At 38.6% G+C, this 20,791-nt stretch overlaps 1 protein-coding gene across 1 annotated transcript in view; it reads left to right on the top strand.

Moving 5' to 3' along the window:
• Positions 1-370: 370 nt before the first annotated feature.
• Positions 371-20,791, top strand: part of WRAP53 (WD repeat containing antisense to TP53) — a 56,458-nt gene continuing 36,037 nt past the window's right edge. The window contains exons 1-7 of the mRNA XM_068122693.2: positions 371-1,432; positions 2,450-2,545; positions 5,598-5,709; positions 12,373-12,461; positions 12,544-12,634; positions 12,738-12,870; positions 13,074-13,285. Coding sequence (XP_067978794.2) covers positions 609-1,432; positions 2,450-2,545; positions 5,598-5,709; positions 12,373-12,461; positions 12,544-12,634; positions 12,738-12,870; positions 13,074-13,285 — 1,557 coding nt within the window. The 5' untranslated portion in view covers positions 371-608. The remainder of the gene's footprint in view (positions 1,433-2,449; positions 2,546-5,597; positions 5,710-12,372; positions 12,462-12,543; positions 12,635-12,737; positions 12,871-13,073; positions 13,286-20,791) is intronic.

A 20,791-nucleotide genomic window follows, 5' to 3' on the forward strand; every position in this document is an offset into this window, starting at 1 on the left:
GCTACTCTGCGAGACTTTTGCATGTAAAAAAAAAAAAGAAGGGTACTTCCGGTAATTTTCCTGTTTTGCCAAATAATAATTAGATAACGTCATAAAATTTTCCTGTGTTTAAAATAATGAATAATAGCCTCCTAAATAACCTCCTGTGTTTAGACGTATAAACAACAATAACCTACTTGGACCAAAGATCGTTTTACGATCTTTGACTTGGACCAAAATAATAAACAACAATAACCTCCTGTGTTCAACCTTACCAGGACCAGGACTACCTTACATATACTTCCGTATAAAACGATAATGATGAAAAGAATGAACAATAATTTCCTAAATATTTCGAATTAACGCCCTGTGTTGATGTTACAACAACAACAACAACAACAACAACAACCTTGCGTTTCCGGGTAATCTTTCTCGTGGAGCCGCGTGTGTAGTTCCCTTGCTTTTCGGTTCGTTTAATACGGCTGTTGTCCAGTACTTCCACTCCCCTGTCGCTTCACTCTCCTCAGGTTGTATTTTACAAATTCGTTTGTTCGAGACTATCACAAAGGGATTGGTGTGAGGCTTCTCTGCAGAAAGCGCGCGAATGTGTGGTGCTGCTGGTAGTGGCCATGGAAACAGTGGATACTGTAGGGGAACAAGTGGAGTGGGGGAGTACACGTGATACAGTAGGAGAAGCTGGACGGGGGGATTCAATTGATACCGTCGAGGAAGAAGCGAAACAGGGGGATCCAGATGATAAACTGGGAGAAGAGAGTCGGGTAGAAGAAGCTGACATGAATGATGCAAAGGAAGAAGAAGTTGATATGAATGATGCGAAGGAAGAAGACGTTGACATGAATGATGCGAAGGAAGAAGAAGTTGACATGAATGATGCGAAGGAAGAAGACGTTGACATGAATGATGCGAAGGAAGAAGAAGTTGACATGAATGATGCGAAGGAAGAAGAATCTGATATTAATGATGCGAAGGAAGAGGAAATTGACATGAATGATGCGAAGGAAGAAGAAGTTGACATGAATGATGCGAAGGAAGAAGAGGCGAAATGTGAGGTAAATAAGGAAGCGAGATTGGCATTGGGGGTTGAGAGAGTGACAGAAACGACACAGACTGGAAGTCGAACTGAAACTGCACAATCAGAAGAACAAGGATGTAGGGAGGGAGTTGGGTCGTTCTTTTCCGAGTCACCAACAAGTCCTGATGGAACACAGGGCAATGGTAAAAGTGCAGTGTTCAACAGTGCTCAGACTGAACCCAACACCCAACGTCCATTTATTGACACCAGTGTTTTGGCCTGTGACGTTCAAGGTGAAACCATCAGTCATGGCTTTCGTGACGTCGAGGTTTCAATGGAGAACAGCCAGAATGATGATACAGAAAATGTCGATCATAAGTTGATGGAAAACGCAGAAGAACCGGAGCCTCAGCCTGCACAGTAAGTCACTTGGTTGGTATAAGTTTGTCATCCGAGAAATATTAAATTATTTTGCATCAGTCAAGGACTCAAATGGTGCGAAAAGAGGACTTTAGGAAATGGTGCTCTCCAAAATAGGAAGGTTTTGTTTGGTGGGGTTAATGGTGGTAGAAAACATTGCAACTGTCGACGAGATGGTGATGTGTTGCCTGCTTGAATTCCTGGGGGGGAAGAATGGGATTGAATCACCTCCAGAAGGCAGTTCCACAAACAGGGGAAAATAGGACAAATTAGTGGAGTTGGACACTAAGGTTGGATTTGGGGAGTTTAACCAGTAGGGGCTTACTGGAAGAACGTGTACCATTCTGGAGGAGCTGGGCAGGGTTAGAGGGCTGATGGAGCAGAGGGTGCTGGATCGGAGGAGAGAGAGTAAATATCAGAGATGCCACCCAACTGTTTGCAATGTGAGAGCAACAAGTAGATTGTCAATTTGTCATGGTACATATCCATAATATTGAATGCTTCATGTTTCATATAATCAAGGAGAGACAGATGTGATGCTTTGGTGCCACACCAGAGCGGATAGCGGTGCTCCATTGAGCTACACACGTAGGCCTTGGAGAACGATGAAGGATGCACAGTCTGCAGCTGGCTTAGGATACCAGATTTGCTACAAGGTCAGCCAAGGAAAGTTCATGGCTGATGGTGATGCTAATAAATATGTTCAAGGGATAATAAATATGTTCAACTTGGGATTTGCCAGTATTGAAAGGCGTTCCATTTGTCAGACTAATATTTGATCGATTCAACATCAGAAAAGCGTGATGCAGCTTCATGTGGTTTGGGGTTATTGTTCAACACAATTTTGATTTGTCTGCAAAAATGTGAGAGAGTTCCCTGAAGCATAAACCTTTGACTTTGAGACTTATTTATTATTGTAGTTGAAAAGCAAGTGTGTGAAATTGCCAATGTGTGAAATCACTGTAATTCACCCTATCCAGATATTCAAACTCTGATCTACCTTTTCATCCCCTGCAGTTGTTCATTCGACTTCAACTGGATTCCCTGGCTTGTGAGCGAGGCCTGTTCCGAGTTCAGCTTCCAAAAAGAAAACTTTCTCAAAGGATGCAAATGGTCATTCATTGTCTTCTGTCATTCAGGAATTTTTTAACCATTTATATATCGAATTATTAAACAATCTGCACATCTAATTATGAAACCATCTGCACATCTAATTATTAAACCATCTGCACATCTAATTATTAAACCATCTGCACATCTGATTATTAAACTATCTGCACATCTGATTATTAAACCATCTGCACATCCAATTATTAAACAATCTGCACATCTAATTATTAAACAATCTGCACATCGAATTATTAAACAATCTGCACATCTAATTATTAAACAATCTGCACATCTAATTATTAAACAATCTGCACATCTAATTATTAAACAATCTGCACATCTAATTATTAAACAATCTGCACATCTAATTATTAAACCATCTACACATCTAATTATTAAATTATCTACACATCTAATTATTAAACAATCTGCACATCTAATTATTAAACCATCTATATATCTAATTATTAAACCATCTACACATCTAATTATTAAATTATCTACACATCAAATTATTAAACCATGTATATATCTAATTATTAAACCATGTATATATCTAATTATTAAACCATCTACACATCTAATTATTAAATTATCTACACATCTAATTATTAAACAATCTGCACATCTAATTATTAAACAATCTGCACATCTAATTATTAAACAATCTACACATCTAATTATTAAACAATCTGCACATCTAATTATTAAACAATCTGCACATTTAATTATTAAACCATCTGCACATTTAATTATTAAACAATCTGCACATTTAATTATTAAACAATCTGCACATCTAATTATTAAACAATCTGCACATCTAATTATTAAACCATCTGCACATTTAATTATTAAACAATCTGCACATTTAATTATTAAACAATCTGCACATCTAATTATTAAACCATCTATACATCTCATTATTAAACCATCTGCACATTTAATTATTAAACAATCTGCACATCTAGTTATTAAACAATCTGCACATCTAATTATTAAATTATCTGCACATCGAATTATTAAACCATCTATACATCTAATTATTAAACCATGTATATATCTAATTATTAAACCATCTACACATCTAATTATTAAACCATCTATACATGTAATTATTAAACCATGTATATATCTAATTATTAAACCATCTACACATCTAATTATTAAATTATCTACACATCAAATTATTAAACCATGTATATATCTAATTATTAAACCATCTCTACATCTAATTATTAAACCATGTATATATCTAATTATTAAACCTTCTACACATCTAATTACTAAATTATCTACACATCAAATTATTAAACCATGTATATATCTAATTATTAAACCATCTATACATATAATTATTAAACCATGTATATATCTAATTATTAAACCATCTACACATCTAATTATTAAATTATCTACACATCTAATTATTAAACAATCTGCACATCTAATTATTAAACAATCTGCACATCTAATTATTAAACAATCTACACATCTAATTATTAAACAATCTGCACATCTAATTATTAAACAATCTGCACATCTAATTATTAAACCATCTGCACATTTAATTATTAAACAATCTGCACATTTAATTATTAAACAATCTGCACATCTAATTATTAAACCATCTATACATCTCATTATTAAACCATCTGCACATTTAATTATTAAACAATCTGCACATCTAGTTATTAAACAATCTGCACATCTAATTATTAAATTATCTGCACATCGAATTATTAAACCATCTATACATCTAATTATTAAACCATGTATATATCTAATTATTAAACCATCTACACATCTAATTATTAAACCATCTATACATGTAATTATTAAACCATGTATATATCTAATTATTAAACCATCTACACATCTAATTATTAAATTATCTACACATCTAATTATTAAACAATCTGCACATCTAATTATTAAACAATCTGCACATCTAATTATTAAACAATCTACACATCTAATTATTAAACAATCTGCACATCTAATTATTAAACAATCTGCACATCTAATTATTAAACCATCTGCACATTTAATTATTAAACAATCTGCACATTTAATTATTAAACAATCTGCACATCTAATTATTAAACCATCTATACATCTCATTATTAAACCATCTGCACATTTAATTATTAAACAATCTGCACATCTAGTTATTAAACAATCTGCACATCTAATTATTAAATTATCTGCACATCGAATTATTAAACCATCTATACATGTAATTATTAAACCATGTATATATCTAATTATTAAACCATCTGCACATCTAATTATTAAATTATCTACACATCTAATTATTAAACCATCTGCACATCTAATTATTAAACAATCTGCACATCTCGTTATTAAACCATCTACACATCTAATTATTAAATTATCTGCACATCTAATGATTAAACCATCTACACATCTAATGAATAAATTATCTACACATCTAATTATTAAATTATCTACACATCTAATGATTAAACCATCTACACATCTAATGATTAAACAATCTGCACATCTCGTTATTAAACCATATACACATCTAATTATTAAATTATCTGCACATCTAATGATTAAACCATCTACACATCTAATGATTAAACCATCTACACATCTAATTATTAAATTATCCACACATCTAATTATTATACCAGTATTTCTGGTTTATTTAGAGGACCTGGGTTCGATTCCTGGTCTGGGCATGTTATTTTCCCAAATGTATCAATTTAATTATTTAATCCTGTTCATTAATCTAATATTACATTTGTACAACCAGGAACATTGAAATTTGGCACAGCTTTAGTTCTAGTTTAGTTCTTTAGTTCCCCAAAAAAGAAACAAAGAAAAAAGCTTTAGTTCTAGTGTTTTCAACTTTTATTTTTGCATTGTCAGAAATAGCAAAAGCCTCTCTCTCTGTCCATGTTATTTTGCGTTTCCTTTTGTGCATTTCATAATTTGTATCCATTAATGCACAAACTGGATCTTTCCTTTCTTTTTAAAGATGAGTTGTTGTTTATATTTCTCTCTGTTCACATACGATGTCTTGCAGGGCTCCAGATGGCACTTGTTTGGCAACTACCAGTGAAGATAACATTATTCGAGTGTTCAACCTGCCAGCACAGCTCTGCCAGAGCAACACGACAGAACCTACTTCTGACATGGTAGATGGATTGATTATACAGGGTGTCTCAGAAGTCTGGACCCATAAGAAAAAAATGCACATTATAATATTAATGTATTAAGTATTAAAATTGATTCCCAATAACTTGCATCCACATATAATTATTGCACATACTGTATGTTTCTCTGAACGTTTTTTTTTTTTTTTAAGAAGGAAAGACTGATGTCAGCACATTCCTTCCGAATGTTTTACTTCAGCTCTGCTACACTTCGTTCTCTCGTGCAATAAACCATGCATTTCAGGTGTCCACATAGGAAAAAAAAGTCAAGTGGCTTTAGATATGGACTACGTGGGGCCCATTTTACCGGGCCTCGGCGTCATATCCACCTCAAAGGTATTTTTTCATCCAGCCAGTTTTGGACAGTCGTGGCATAATGTGGCAGTGCCCCATCTTGATGAAACCACACTTTTCTCAATCGTGCTAAAGGCATACCATCTAAATGATGAACCAAAACCCCTTGTAAATTTATAAGATGGCTTGCACTGTTGACATTATCTTCATTAAAGTAGGGGACCAACAGAACGTCACCAGGTACAAAAAGTAAGGGGGATAAAAATATTCAACCCAAAGGGGACTCAAACCCACAATCCCCAGCATGGGAGTCTGATGCCTTATCCATTAGGCCATTGTTAGGGTTGTTAGATTTTTTTTGTAATAATATTTTAAAGAGGTATAAAGTTTGTGTATATATATATATACACATACACAGTCGTGGCCAAAAATATTGGCACCCTTGAACGTTTTTCAAATAACTCACAATTTTCTCTAAAAATAAGTTGAAATTGACAAAAGTATTTGGTCTCCACAATTCATTATTCCACTGTTAATATTACAGAACCTTTGTTTTTGATTCAGAACTTGGTATATCCTTTTAAATCAGAAAATAAAAAGAAATGGCATTGACAAAATTATTGACACTCGAGACTTAATATTTGGTAGCACAGCCTTTGGACATAACTGCAGTCAAGCAATTCCTATAGCCATGAATTAGCTTCCTCCACCTCTCTACTGGCAGTTTGGCCCACTCTTCTTGTGAAAACTGCTCCATTTCTCCAAGATTTGAAGGGTGCCTTCTCCCAACTGCTGTTTTCAGATCTCCCCACAGGTGTTCAATTGAATTTAGATCTGGACTCATTGCTTGTCACTTCAGAACATTCCAGCGTTTTGTCTTGAACCATTCCTGGGTGCTTTTTGAAGTGTGTTTGGGGTCATTGTCCTGCTGCAAGACCCATGACCTTCGACGGAGACCCAGCTTTCTGACACTGGGATGAACATTGCGCTCCAAAATGCCTTGGTAATCTCCTGATTTCATGATGCCATGCACACATTCAAGGCACCCAGTGCCAGAGGCAGCACAGCAATGCCAAGACATCACTGAACCTCCTCCATGTTTGACTGTGGGGAAGGTGTTTTTTCTTTGGAGGCTTCATTTTGTTTTCTGTAAACATAGAGATGATGTGCTTTACCCAAAAGCTCTAATTTGGTCTCATCTATCCACAGAACATTCTCCCAGAAGTATTTTGGCTTATTCAGGTGATTTGGCAAACTCCATTCGGGCTTTCTTATGTCTCTCTCAGCAGTGGGGTCCTCCAGAGAACCCCCTTTCATTGAGTTGGTGGCGGATGCTGCGAGTTGAAACTGTCGTTCCTTGTGTCTGAAGGTCAGCTTGAATCTGTTTGGCAGTTGATTGAGGTGCTTTTTCAAATAACTCACAATAAATTTTCTCTAAAAACAAGTTGAAATTGACAAAAGGTACCAACAGAACCTCTGACAACAATCTCTGACACTGACAACAATCCTTCGACAACTCTGACACTGACAACAATCTGACGTCAGGAAACTCTGACAACAATCCTTCGTTGCAATATTCGATCAAGTTTTATCTTGCGGCCACGTCCAGGGAGGTTGGCCACATTGCCATGGGCCTTAAACTTCCTGATAACATTGCATACGGTAGACACAGGAACATCAAAGTTTCTGGAGATGGACTTGTAGCCTTGAGATTGTCCATGCTTGGCTTCAATCTTGTGTCTGACCTCCTCAGACAATTCCCTTGTTTTCTTTATTTTCTCCTGGCTCATTGCGGTACACACAGTGACAGCAGAATGACTCCTTTTCTTGATTCAAATTGGTTGAACGAGTGATTTTTATATTGCAGGCACCTGCATCTCACCACAGGTGAGTTCAATTCCAAAGTAAAGGAGAATCAACTGCTTGCGATCTAATTATTTCTAACAACTTCTAAAAGGTGCCAATGATATTGTCCAGGCCATTTTAGGATTTATGTGTGGAATAAGCTAAGATTTAGTACTTTTTCCAGCTTTTTTTGTTTTGTTCCACTGCAAACCAAAGATGTACAAATGTGGATAGCAAACGATTTTTTAAATTTCAACAATTTGCTGGAAGAAATGGTACATTATTTGAAAAAAGTACAAGGGTGCCAATATTTTTGGCCACGACTGTATTTAATTTTAAAACAAAAACTATGGTACTTACACGACCGATCAAAAGTTTTAGAACACCTCAATTTTTGCAGTTTTTATTGAAATTTACACAGTTTCATGTCCAGTGAATAACCTGAAATGGTACAAAGGTAAGCAGTAAACTGCTCGAGGTTAAAAAAAGTTTAGGTTAGCAAAAACGGGAAAATAATGTAAGTTGCACAGTTATATTGTAGAAAAATGCCTTCTTCAGGGAACAAGTAATGGGTTAACAACTTACAGCTGTTGTGCAGCAATGTAAGTTAATTAAGCCTTGAAAGTTGATGCAAACAATTCCTACAGGTGTCCCAACCTCTGCTGATTACTTGATTACAAACCCCCTGTCTGTATAAAAGCAGTATTGGAACAGAATCTTATTACACCCTCTGAAGCATTATTTGGCCAATATTGCACTGCAGGAAGTAGCACATTGGAAACTGGAGGAAACTCTGACAGGAAGAGGTCTGGCAGACCCAAAGCCACAACAGAATCAGAAGACAAGTTTCTGAGAGTCAACAGCTTGCATTATAGGCGGCTCACAGGACAACAGCTTCAAGCACAGCTTAACACTGGTCGAAGTAAGCAAGTCTCAGTTTCAACTGTGAAGAGAAGACTTTGAGCTGCAGGTTTGACAGGTCGAGTGGCAGTAAGAAAGCCATTGCTAAGATGGCAAAATAAGAAAAAGAGGCTTGCCTGGGCCATGAAGCACCGCCAGTGGACTACTGAAAACTGGAAGAAGGTCTTATGGACCGATGAATCAAAATTTGAAATCTTTGGTTCGTCAAGCAGGGTATTGTTCACCGTCGAGGAGGCGAAAGGATGGTTCCTCAGTGTGTGACACCAACTGTCAAACATGGAGGAGGAAGCGTGATGGTCTGGGGCTCTTTTGCTGGATCCAGAGTCAGCGACTTGCACAGAGTGACTGGCACCCTGAATCAAAAGGGCTACCACAGCATTTTGCAGCGCCATGCAATACCCTCTGGTATACGCCTAGTTGGTCAGGGGTTCATCCTACAGCAAGAAAATTACCTTCAACGCACCTCCAGGCTATGTCAAAACTACCTTCGAGGAAAAGAACAAGACGGTCGGCTTCAAATCATGGAATGGCTAGCACAGTATCCAGACTTAAACCCCATCGAGCTGGTTTGGGATGAACTGGACAGAAGGGTGAAAGCAATTCAACCTACAAGTGAAACACATTTGTAGGAACTCCTGCAACAGTGTTGGGAAGAACTTCCCGAACAATATTTGATTTCCATTGTAGAAAGAATGCCACGAGTGTGTTCGGCGGTTATATCTGCAAAAGGTGGATACTTTGCTGAGTCAAAAATTTAAATTAAATTTTGTTAAACAAAATGATTCTATGATTTCTTTTTATCTCCAATTGTTTATTTGTTCTATGCTTAATTTCAGAGTACATTGAGACTTTAAACTGCGTAAATTTTAATAAAAACTGGGAAAATTGAGGTGTTCTAAAACTTTTGACCGGTAGTGTAGGTGGAATTTGTTTTTCAAAAGCCATTCATTAGATGTATTGGCCGATGTATATTCCAGGTTTCAGCCAGTTTCAATGTTTCGCCTTTGAGATATGAGCGCCAACACATTTTGGGTGGACTATTATGTAGGTGTCTACGCGCCAACACAATTACGTAGGTGTCTGTCCTACAAAATTACGTAGGACAGACACCTACGTAATTTTGCGGGTTTTCTTAATAAAACTGAAGAATGCGGAAACAGACATTGCTGAAATTTGCAATATATTACCTCGATGTACAAAGCATTTCCTCCTAAATTTGCAGCCGATTTCGTCCAGTAGAAGCCGAGAAACAAATTTTCAGTCCCCATGTTAAAGTTGCATCCAGAGAAACTGTCCCATATAAAGGGAGGGGTGCTTTCCACCTCCCTTTATTTCCATACAAATTGCAATTTGATTATGGTACAATACTCATAATAACACTGAAAATCAGGTTTAAGAATAAATACATTTTAAATACGATCAAAATGCATTTGTTCATCGTTCAAGACTTTATTTAAGACTATATAAAAGACTTGAAAATGTAAGGGGAAAAAATTATTCAACCCAGATGGGACCTGAACCTACAATCCCCAGCTTGGGAGTCTGATGCTTTATCAATTAGGCCATTGAGCCAGCACGTTAGATCTTTTGTAATAATCTTTTAAAGGGGTATAAAGTTTGTATATATATAATTCTAAGGCAAAAACTATAGCACTTAGGTGGAATTTGTTTCGAAAGCCATTAATTAGACCTATTGGCCGATGTATATTCCAAGTTACAGCTAGTTTCAATGTATAGCCTTTGAGATATGATCGCCAACACATCTTGGGCTGATGGACGGATGGACAGATACCAACGTGAATTCGAGGGTTTTCTAAATACAACTCAAGAATGCGGAAACGGACATTGCTGAAATTTGGAACATGTTACCTCGATGCACAAAGCATTTATTTCTTAAATTTGCAGCCAATTTCATCGAGTAGAAGCCGAGAAACGAATTTTCAGTCCCTGTGTTAAAGTTGCATACAGAGAAACGATCCCATATAAAGGGAGGGCCGCTTTGCACCTACCTTGATGTAATGGTCCTTTTATTGGCAAATAAGATTTATCGAGTTTTTCACACTACAAACAACAAAGCCACCATTGCAGCTCCTATATTGGCGAGGTTTTACCTTTATCTGAAGTATAAGAAGATAAAATTAATTTTTTGTTGACAGTGGCCTACTTTGCAAACAAAGAACTCTATGCTTTTTGTTATGCACTTCACACGTTTGTTTGGTCAAGGCAGTGTATTTATATTCTCTGCACTCCCCATTTCACAAAGCATACACAGAGACCATCTTTAAAATGTATGCAAAAAGAGTGGCATCTTTGGATCCTATCCCCCGCCACACATTATTTATGCATTAATAGGTTGCCCCAAATGAAACAGCAACTCATTGTACTATTCTGTTGTTTTTTTTTGCATTTTCCCATTGTTGTGTCCATATTAAACTGCTCTGTATTTCATGGAAACCCCCAAATGACCTCTCCAGCACAAAAACTCCATAAAATATGTATCAACCCCTTTTGCCTAGTGATGGGAGATTTATTACTCTGTATGTGAAGCACAAAAGGGGTTGAGCAATTGGTTCACCCTGTCTGTCTGTCTGTCTGTCTATCTATCTATCTACAGACATCAGTCCATGATTGAGGAACTACTTACATGTAAATTCAATAGAATGGTATATTTTGAAGTTTGAACACTGTGGAGACTAATCAGTATGGGAACCTGCAATTTATCAGAACTTTGGCTCTGAATTTTGCAAATTGTACAGAATCTCATCCTGGGTGTGCATGCGTACAGAGTAAGATAAGTGCTTTAGTCTTTCTGTTTGTTGGGCAGTGAAACAAAATTGAAAATCATTCCAAATGGAAACTTACTGTTTTTAGTGGTGTCATGAAGGACACAAACAACAGGCACAAATAACTAATGTAACGTGTTAAATAGGGTGGTGTCAAAGACACTGCATCAACGGTGGCAAACTTCCAAATTCTTTTTTCCTACAACATTTAAAATCTTAATTTTATTTCAATTTAATTATATACTTGGACACTGTAGAACACACATCATCTTTTGGCACTTTCAAAGCCCTTTCGATTAGCAGTACTTGGACAAAATAATACAGCATTTTACATCATCTCGACCAATCAAATTTGCTGCTCGCAGACCCCACCAATGTTCTTTTTTCTCCAGACTGCATAGGGTAACGTGTTTTATGAACTCTCTAGTTCAGATGATGCATTCATGCTGATTTGTACTATTATGTGTTGTTCTTGTGTTCGTGCAAATGCACCCATTCACTTTGTCTACATCATCATCTTTTTGTTGTTCTGCTCAGTTGTGCATTGTATTCAGATTCATGAAAATGAACCCTTGCTTCTCAACACTCTCCCTCATTTATGAGCCTTAGATATTATAAAATTGCAATCTGCATTTTAGCGAAATTGATCATTCCACCAGAAATTGGATTAGTGGATGTCTTTCAATGCTCCAATTATGTTGATATGTTAGCATTAAAATAATTCCTTCCTTTCTTTAACTGGTAATGGATTGACGTTATGTAGGATATTTTTCTGTCTGCTATATGGTTGATTCCATTTCAGGTGCCAGCTTTGCGGATGAAGGAGGGTGGAACAATCTACGATTACTGCTGGTTCCCACTTATGTCTTCTGTTGACCCAAGCACTTGTTAGTAAGTATTTGATTTTTATTTTCTCTAACTTGACCATATACTCGCTTCAGATATCTATTTACAATTCCCCCACCTCTCACAGTGTCATAAGTTCCAGCAGGTGCAGCCCAGTGCATATGTGGGATGCTTTCACAGGGGAGCTGCGTGCCAGCTATCGTGGCTACAACCACCTAGTATGTCCTAACACTTCCCACTCTCATCCTGTAGTTGCTGTAATAATATCCTCTGTCATATTCATCAGCAATGCTGAGGTTTTGTCATCATATTGTGTGGCAGGATGAAGTCATAGCTGCATACAGCTTGTGCTTTTCCCCGGATGGTGAGCAGCTCTTTTGTGGGTTTCACAATCACCTGCAGGTATTTACTACAGAAAGACCAGGCAGAGAATCTCTCAAGTGGTCTACAAAATGTGAGAAGCAAAGAAATCCCTTCTTCCTGATGTCTCTATTTGAATTTCTGACATTGACCTCGGGCTTATAATTTAAATACATTTTATAAACGGACGTTCACATTTTGATATTATTTATTTGCTATTTCTTAACTCGCACTTACAATACTCTCCCCAGTTTCTCGTCATAATGCTAATTCACTCTTTCTTTTGCTTTCCCTCAGTGAATAATGGAAATGGGGTGCCTGGAATGATTTCTTGCATGGCATTTTCTCCATGTCAGCCAATTATTGCGGTTGCATCGTACAGTCGAATGATCGGGCTCTTTTCTACACAAGAGGGTTCCCAAATCGACCAAATGTCTGGGCATCAAGGCGGAGTCACCCATCTCGTTTTCAGTCCTGATGGGAAAATGCTGTTCAGCGGTGCACGTAAGGTGGGTGGCACTGGTGAACAAGTGTACGGAATAAAAGTCCAAAAATTCTCAAGAAAACCTTTTGTATGTGGTTTAAATGTGGGTAGGGGTGCATGATGCAGTTTAAATAATGATAGGAAGTTTGGAAGCAAAAGTGGGCAGTTAAGCTAACATACGTGAGGATAGTTACTTCATCGATGAGTTCAACGCAGGTTGTTAGTGCATCTTAAAAAGCATATGTAGAGAGGAATTAACTGCAAGGCATCAACAAGTGCATTAAACCTACTAGAAATGGTACCCGCCCTATGGGCGGGGCTTTAATTGGGAGGCCCAAATGAAAAGGCAAAATATCAGACATTGAAGGGTTTTTTTATTTTAAACGATTCATATAAACATCCGTTAAATCATATCACATGCAAATCATCAAAATCTAAACAGTATTTGTAGAATTTCAATAAAAGCAACGTCACTGTTCATATCGGTAAATATTATTCCATCGTGTTTGGAAAAACTGGAAAATTGGAAAATTGGAAAAACAATATACCTTATTTTACTCCAGGGGGTCCCAGGATTACCCACCCAAAATTTCGTTGTGATCGGTTCAGCCGTTTTTGCGGCACCTGGGAACAGACGGACAGACAGACTATGATTTATAGTAAGATGGCAAACTGATAGAAATTTAAAACTATGAATATGATTCCTCAAACTTGATACCAGAGATCTTTTCAAACAAAACATATGTCACTGTCTGTTCCTTCAAACTTGCCAAGACCTTGCACAGTGATAATCGCAGCGAGGGCTTTCATCAGCTCAAGCTCAACAGCATCACTATTCACTACTGATCTCATCTCATTTTCTAGATGTGTATCAAATGTTTCATTTTATCACAGGTATTCGGTTGAATGTAGTTTTCATCAAAATATTGAAATAGTTTGCTTTTGTGACCTATAACTAGTCCGTTTTGTTTTGTCGTATTTCATTGACGGTGCTCGATTATAAAGTGCCCAGGAAACCTGTTCACGGAATGTAGCTTGAATTGGCAAAGGCCTTACTGTGTCGTGTCATAATCAATACGTGATCTACGAATGCCAGACTCAACCTAACCCACTATACTCATGCCAGCGTTGTCTAACGAGACCCACTATCATTAGCTGATTAAATGAAGTTTCTCATTGGCTGAACAGCTATAACCCATTGCGAAAGTATCATCGGAGTGTGCTGCCAGCAAGGACATCCAGATGTGCCAGCATCGAGCTGCCATTGTCATGCTGATAGACAATTGTAAACATGCTTCAAAATGATGCAATGATCTGATTGAGTTGGCCATCCTATTCCCACTTTATACCCAAGCTCAGGGTGCCAGGTAACCTTGTATTAACTGTTAACTGCTACTGGGAAACTACAAGAACATGTATTACAAACACATATTCCACAATTTAATGCATATACAAGCAGACCTCAAATCCTGGAGGGAAGAGCTCGAGGTAACAGACTAAGGAAGACGGTTTTCTCAGCAAGAGGAGAGTGAGATGAATGAATGAAGAGTTGACCGTTAAGTTTAGACTTGTGGAAGGTAATAAAGAAAGGGTTTCTGGTACAATTCATGTTGGCATAGGTGAGAAGGCAGGAGGAACAAGAACAGAAGAAACAATAATTTGCAAAGCCACCAACCTGAGACATCCTCCGTCGCGGGATGCAATTGGGACAGAGGGCCGTAGGTTACATGTCTTCAAGTAGGAGTGGGGGGAGGTGGGGGGGGGGGGGGGTTGGGAAGGGGTGCGGAGGTAAATGGGAAGGACCACATAGGGATGCAGCCATATTTCATGACATCAAATAAAGACTTTGTATATTATTATAAGCTGAGGATTGCAAACTAAAGACTTGGCCTTGCAATGATATATGATGAACCTTGGTGGTTCTCTTAAGGCCTGAGAGATTAACACTTTCAAGAGTACATGATCTGAGAAGCCAGGTTAAAACTGAAGGTGTGGATTAGGAGCTCCAAATACCAGTAGGCTAGGAAATATCTATCACAATGCATCCTGTCATGTGAAAAATACCATTGCATCATCAAGTGAATGAAGGTAATATGTAAATCCGAATATGACTCGGCTATTGCATGGATGAACTCAAGAAGGATTTCAATATTAATATATGAGCTCCATTAGGCTTACGAGTGGGCACCTCAACCCTCCTGGTGTGAGTACCCTTATCGGCCCACCGACAGTGGGCAATGTGCTATGGCACATTCTTGGAAATGCACTTTATAATGTCATTTTTGAAAGAAAATTTATTGATCACAACAAATCATACTCATTATAATTTTGAGAAGGTTCCATTATATTATGAAAAAGGTAAAGTAAGATGATTTATAATACAAAAGGTGCCACCTGGGACTTGGCTGTTCAATTTATTCTCAAGTTCTACTTGTGGATATTTTGCAGCTGCAGAGGAACTCTGGGAAGGGTTTTAAAGAGCAAAGGGCTTACTTGAGTATCTTTTCAGGGTTGCTTTTTGTAGCTTTCTTTGGCTGGAAGAGCATGGGAGGAGTCAATTTATTTACAATCCCAGCCACCTGGACTAATTAATTAGGTGAGAGCTGATTGGTCGTTCCCTCCAATTACAGGTGAGAGATGTGATTGGGTCTTTTTTTCAGGTCCACCATATAAAACACAATGTCAGTTTGTGTGTTCAGATGTCGGTCCCCCTTTATAAGGGTAGGTTTTAAAGGCCAATCATTTAACACGAATGTGTGTTCACTGCAATCTATTTTTGAGGAGAAAACAAACTTGAAAACATTTTCCATAAAAGAGTAATTATGTCTCTTCTATTGGAATTGATTGTAGACGGTGGCTTGCAAACCGAGCCTCAAGGGTGGTGTACAGAAGTGTTTTTTTAATTTTAATAACAATAAATACATGGAACAGGTCGGTGAAATTTGCTGCACATGATGAATTGATTCTAGACGGTGGCTTGCAAACCGAGCCTCAAGGGCGGTGGACAGAAGCGTTTTTTTTAAATAACAATAAATACATGGCACAGGGAGGTGAAATTTGCTGCACATGATGTGCAATGCGTGCAGAATAAAACGAGTGTTAATTTACCTCCTTATGATGCCGAATAAATAAAGAAGAAATTAGCACACCTGACACTAGGCTAAGGCTTCAGACTGTGGCACGCTCACGAGGCTGCACCATTGAATAAACTGTTCCAAACCATCATATATGATGGGCCTTTTTACGAATATATATATATATATATATATATACACACACATATATACATATACAGTAATACCCTGGCCTACGTCATTAATTGGTTCCATAAGCCGTGACGTAACTCGGTTTTTGACGTAAACCGGGCGTAATGTCTTAAAAATGCCTTAAAATGAAGACAAACACCGTAAAACTAGAGTAAATAACTGGAGGAGGCTGCGGCTTCGCCCTGAATCTTTGCCGCTCCCCGTCGGGAGTCCCTCCGTTGTTTTCTATTGGTCGGGTCTTCTCCTCGAACGGGGTGACCGGCACGGACGTGTCGACCGTGAGCTGGCTTGTGTGCCGAGTGGCTCCGCGGCCCGCTTCCCCACGGCGTGCTTTACCCAACGTGTCCGAGCAGTTTCACCGGTGGTCGTGTCGTGTCGTCTGTGACGAACGAACGAGCTCAGGGTTCCGTGAACCCGGCCGCCCCGGGGATCGACGCTCGCCTCCGAGTCGTAGGCATACCCCGTCTTTCCTCAAGCGGCCGAAGTTGCTTGCTTCTTTATTTTTGGACGATGCGATATACGCAGAAACGACGACGTACAGGCAGGCATTTGCAAATCCATGCACATGTGCACATGCACACGTCGTTCGGATCGTCAATGCCGGCGAGGTGCCCGACGAGGCTCGAGGCATGACACGGTCGTTCGTTTCACATGGGCCATGGGCCATGGGGCCTGACCTCGTCGCGGACATTGCACACTCTGCACGGTGACATGACGTCTGCCACGGACGGTCGTCCGAGCCGGCATCGTCATGTTTCGCCATTGCCACATTACGTTGGTTGTTTTACACAGTAAAGGAACCTTTACACAGTAAAGGAATAATCTCAAAAATACCAGCGAAAGGCAAAGCAAGCACGCGACCGCAGCACAGGACAAAATGCATATGGCGTCGCCTTTGTTTTGAATGAGAACCAGCAGCTTGCATACATACAGTATACTGTACGTACATTTTAAAAATATTTTAAATGTGCTTTTTATTGTATTTTTAATTGTTTTTTAGCTTCTTTTATTGTTAATTTATGTACTATTTTATTTATTTTAAATATATTTTTAAGGAAAAATTTAATTTTTTTCACGTCCGTAGTAGTGATGTAAAGTCGCACATAATGACGTTCGTTGAACTGAAATTTACTCTCGAAGAGTGGCATAAAGTCGGATTTGACGTAGGTCGAAATGGCGTAAAACGGGGTATGACTGTATATATACATATACATATACAGTCACGTGAAAAAGTAAGTACACCCCATGTAAAGTTTTGACTTTTTCAACATATTTCAACATACAGCTATTTGATCTTCATCTATCTATAATTCCAGTAATCTCTGTGTGTCTGTGTGTCTGTGTGTTTGTGTGTTTGTGTGTTTGTCTGTGACCGCTGTTTCTCGACAACCACGGGTCCGATATACTTGAAACTTGCCAGGTATATTGCTGGGGACCCGAGGATGTGCCTTTTCAAGGTTTCATATTAATCGGACAAGTAGTTACCGAGCTATGGCGATTTCTTTACCAAACTCCGCAAGCCGTTCGCTTTGGACCAAACCATTTCATGTAAATAGAGGGGGGGGATTGTCACCGTACTCGCAAGCCGTTCGCTTTGGACCAAACCATTTCATGTAAATAGAGGGGTACGATTCAACCAATCAGAGAGCAGCGAGCTATCACGTGTGCCGAACGTGGCGAACAGACTCTGCCTCGGACGGCACATTTGAGAGCGTATTCATTTATTTCACGTTGGCAAACTATGTTGGCGTTAAACTATGTTTTAAAACTAATTAAAACGAATTTGCGATTCATCGTAACTGCGATATGCGACCTTCCGGACAGTCAAATGAGGACGTCACTTCCGGACTTACGGATAGTCATAGTGACGCTGAACGTGGCGAGCAGACGCTGCCTCGGACGGCACATTTGAGAGCGTATTCATTTATTTGACGTTGCAATCTGTGTTGATTGTTGTAAGGTACGATCGATTGTAGTACACGTTTATAATAACTCTGCCGATACAGGCCCGATTAACTGCAGCGCCATCCGAGCTGCGGTGTCGGGACGATACATTCATTGTACGGTCACATCACGCACTTACGGGCACGCCCATGGGCCCATGGGCACGCCCATGCATGCATGGGCGAAGACATTTTTTTTTTTTTTTGGCAAGGAACGGGCACCCACATACGGGCACGTCCTAGTTTCAATAATATCAATAGATAAAGGTGATATAATATAACAAATATCATGAAACATTTACATTTTGTAGTCCATTGTATAATTTAAATAAACATAAATGCAAATTTCGCATGTGGAAAAAGTAAGTACACCCCATGAAATGTTTATCTTTTTAACATATGTGGACATATCAATATTTGATCTTCATTTAAACAGTATCTATAGATAAAGGTGATCTAATTGAACAAAAAACAATGGTGAATTGACTTTGCAATAATTTATTCAACAAAAAATTGAGATGTTTGAGGGGTTTCTTGCATGCACAGCTCGTTTCAAATCCCCCCACAACATCTCGATGGGATTTAGATCCGGGCTTTGACTTTGCCATTCCAGAACACTCCATTTCTTTCTTTTCATCCATTCCTTGGTGGATTTACTGGTATGTTTAGGGTCATTGTCATGTTGCAAGGTCCACCTTCGGTTGAGCTTCAACTTTCCGACAGATGGCTTCAAATTATCCTCAAGCACCCTCTGGTACAATGAAGAATTCACAGTGGATTCTATGATGGTGAGCTGCCCAGGCCCTGATGCAGCAAAGCTGCCCCAAACCATAATATTTACAATACCATGCTTTACTGTTGGTTAGGGTGCATCAAACGCCCTTAGGTTCTTGGATTTTAATGTCTATTCTCTCAAATGTTACACTTGTTGGTAGAAGTATGTATGCAAAAAATAAATGAAATCAGAGGTGGTCCTGGGTGGCCACCGGCCACTTTTATATATTTAGGGCCATTTTCGGGGCCGCACTATGTAAAAATGTTTGATTTTGTTATTTTACACCCAAACCTAGTCATGTTTGGTATCAAATTGAAGGTCTTGATGAGAGGAATACAAATATAACAATTTTATGCAAAAAAACGATGGTTTGATAATTAGTTTGTATTTTTACATGAATGAAATCGGAGGTCTAATCGTGGGTCCCATACTAGTAGTCTAATAATATCCTTTATTTTCTTTCAGATGGCAGATAAGAAGACCAGATTAGCAAGTGCCATTTTTGGTCTTGGCAATGCTTTTACAGAAGCAGATGGTACATTGACAGGAGTCCGCCTCCCAACTTGCCGGCAGGTTCTTCGATGCGTGATGTGGTACATCCAGAAAGAAATATGTGAAGGCAAACAAACTCAGCTACTGAAATGGAAATCTGCCAGCATCGTCCTTATCCAGCTGAAAAAATTCTACACTAAAGCAAATATTCCTATGCTTTCAGACCATCAATGCTGCAAACTAATACTTGACCTTCTTAATGACAATAACAAATTGCGTCAAATACCTGTTTCTCGCCGAGAATCTCCAAGCACTTTGGCTAAGTTGCAAACCATGAATGAACGTCTTGATAAGACCTTTGGTGTATGGACAAAAGATGCAATGACAAACATTAAGAATGAGGAAGATAGAGTATTTTTAGAGTCAATGAAATCTGACAGAGTAGCCTCATTTGGTGGTGTTGACAAGAAGAAAGTTGATAAAGATCATAGAAAAGAAAAACGCCTCTTAGCGGAAGCTTCAAGACGAGAACGTCATGAATCATCCAGTGTACAAGAGATGACAATTAGTTCTGTATGCTCTGATGATAGTGACTCTGCAGATAGCTTGGAAGAAACTGAAGAAGAGGCGATTCCAGAGTTTCAAAGGAAGCGTAGTCACCACAGATCAACATATGCAGGTACATCTGCCTTTATTCCTCATGATATTCTGAAAAGACATTCAGTTGTGTCTGTTGCTACTCGACTAAACATAACTCCTGTTCAACAGGTTGTGCTCACCAAAGCTGTAATTCAAGAGGCAGGAGGTGATCCACGTCGTGTGGCCAAGTCGTACTCAACTGCTGATAAGGCTCAACGATCAATAACAAGTGCTATCGCCAAAGATATTCAAGAAAATTGGATCGCCCCAACAGCTGCAACACTTCACTGGGATGGCAAGCAGATACCAACGCTCACAAACAAGAATGTCAAGGAAGAAAGATTGCCAGTGTTGGTTGGGAATGCCACTGATGTAAAGCTACTGGGGGTGGCTAGATATCCTCCTGGAAGTGATAG

The sequence above is a fragment of the Myxine glutinosa genome, chromosome 1, assembly GCF_964187855.1.
Source record: "Myxine glutinosa chromosome 1, kmMyxGlut1.1, whole genome shotgun sequence".
Taxonomy (NCBI): Eukaryota; Metazoa; Chordata; class Myxini; order Myxiniformes; family Myxinidae; genus Myxine; species Myxine glutinosa.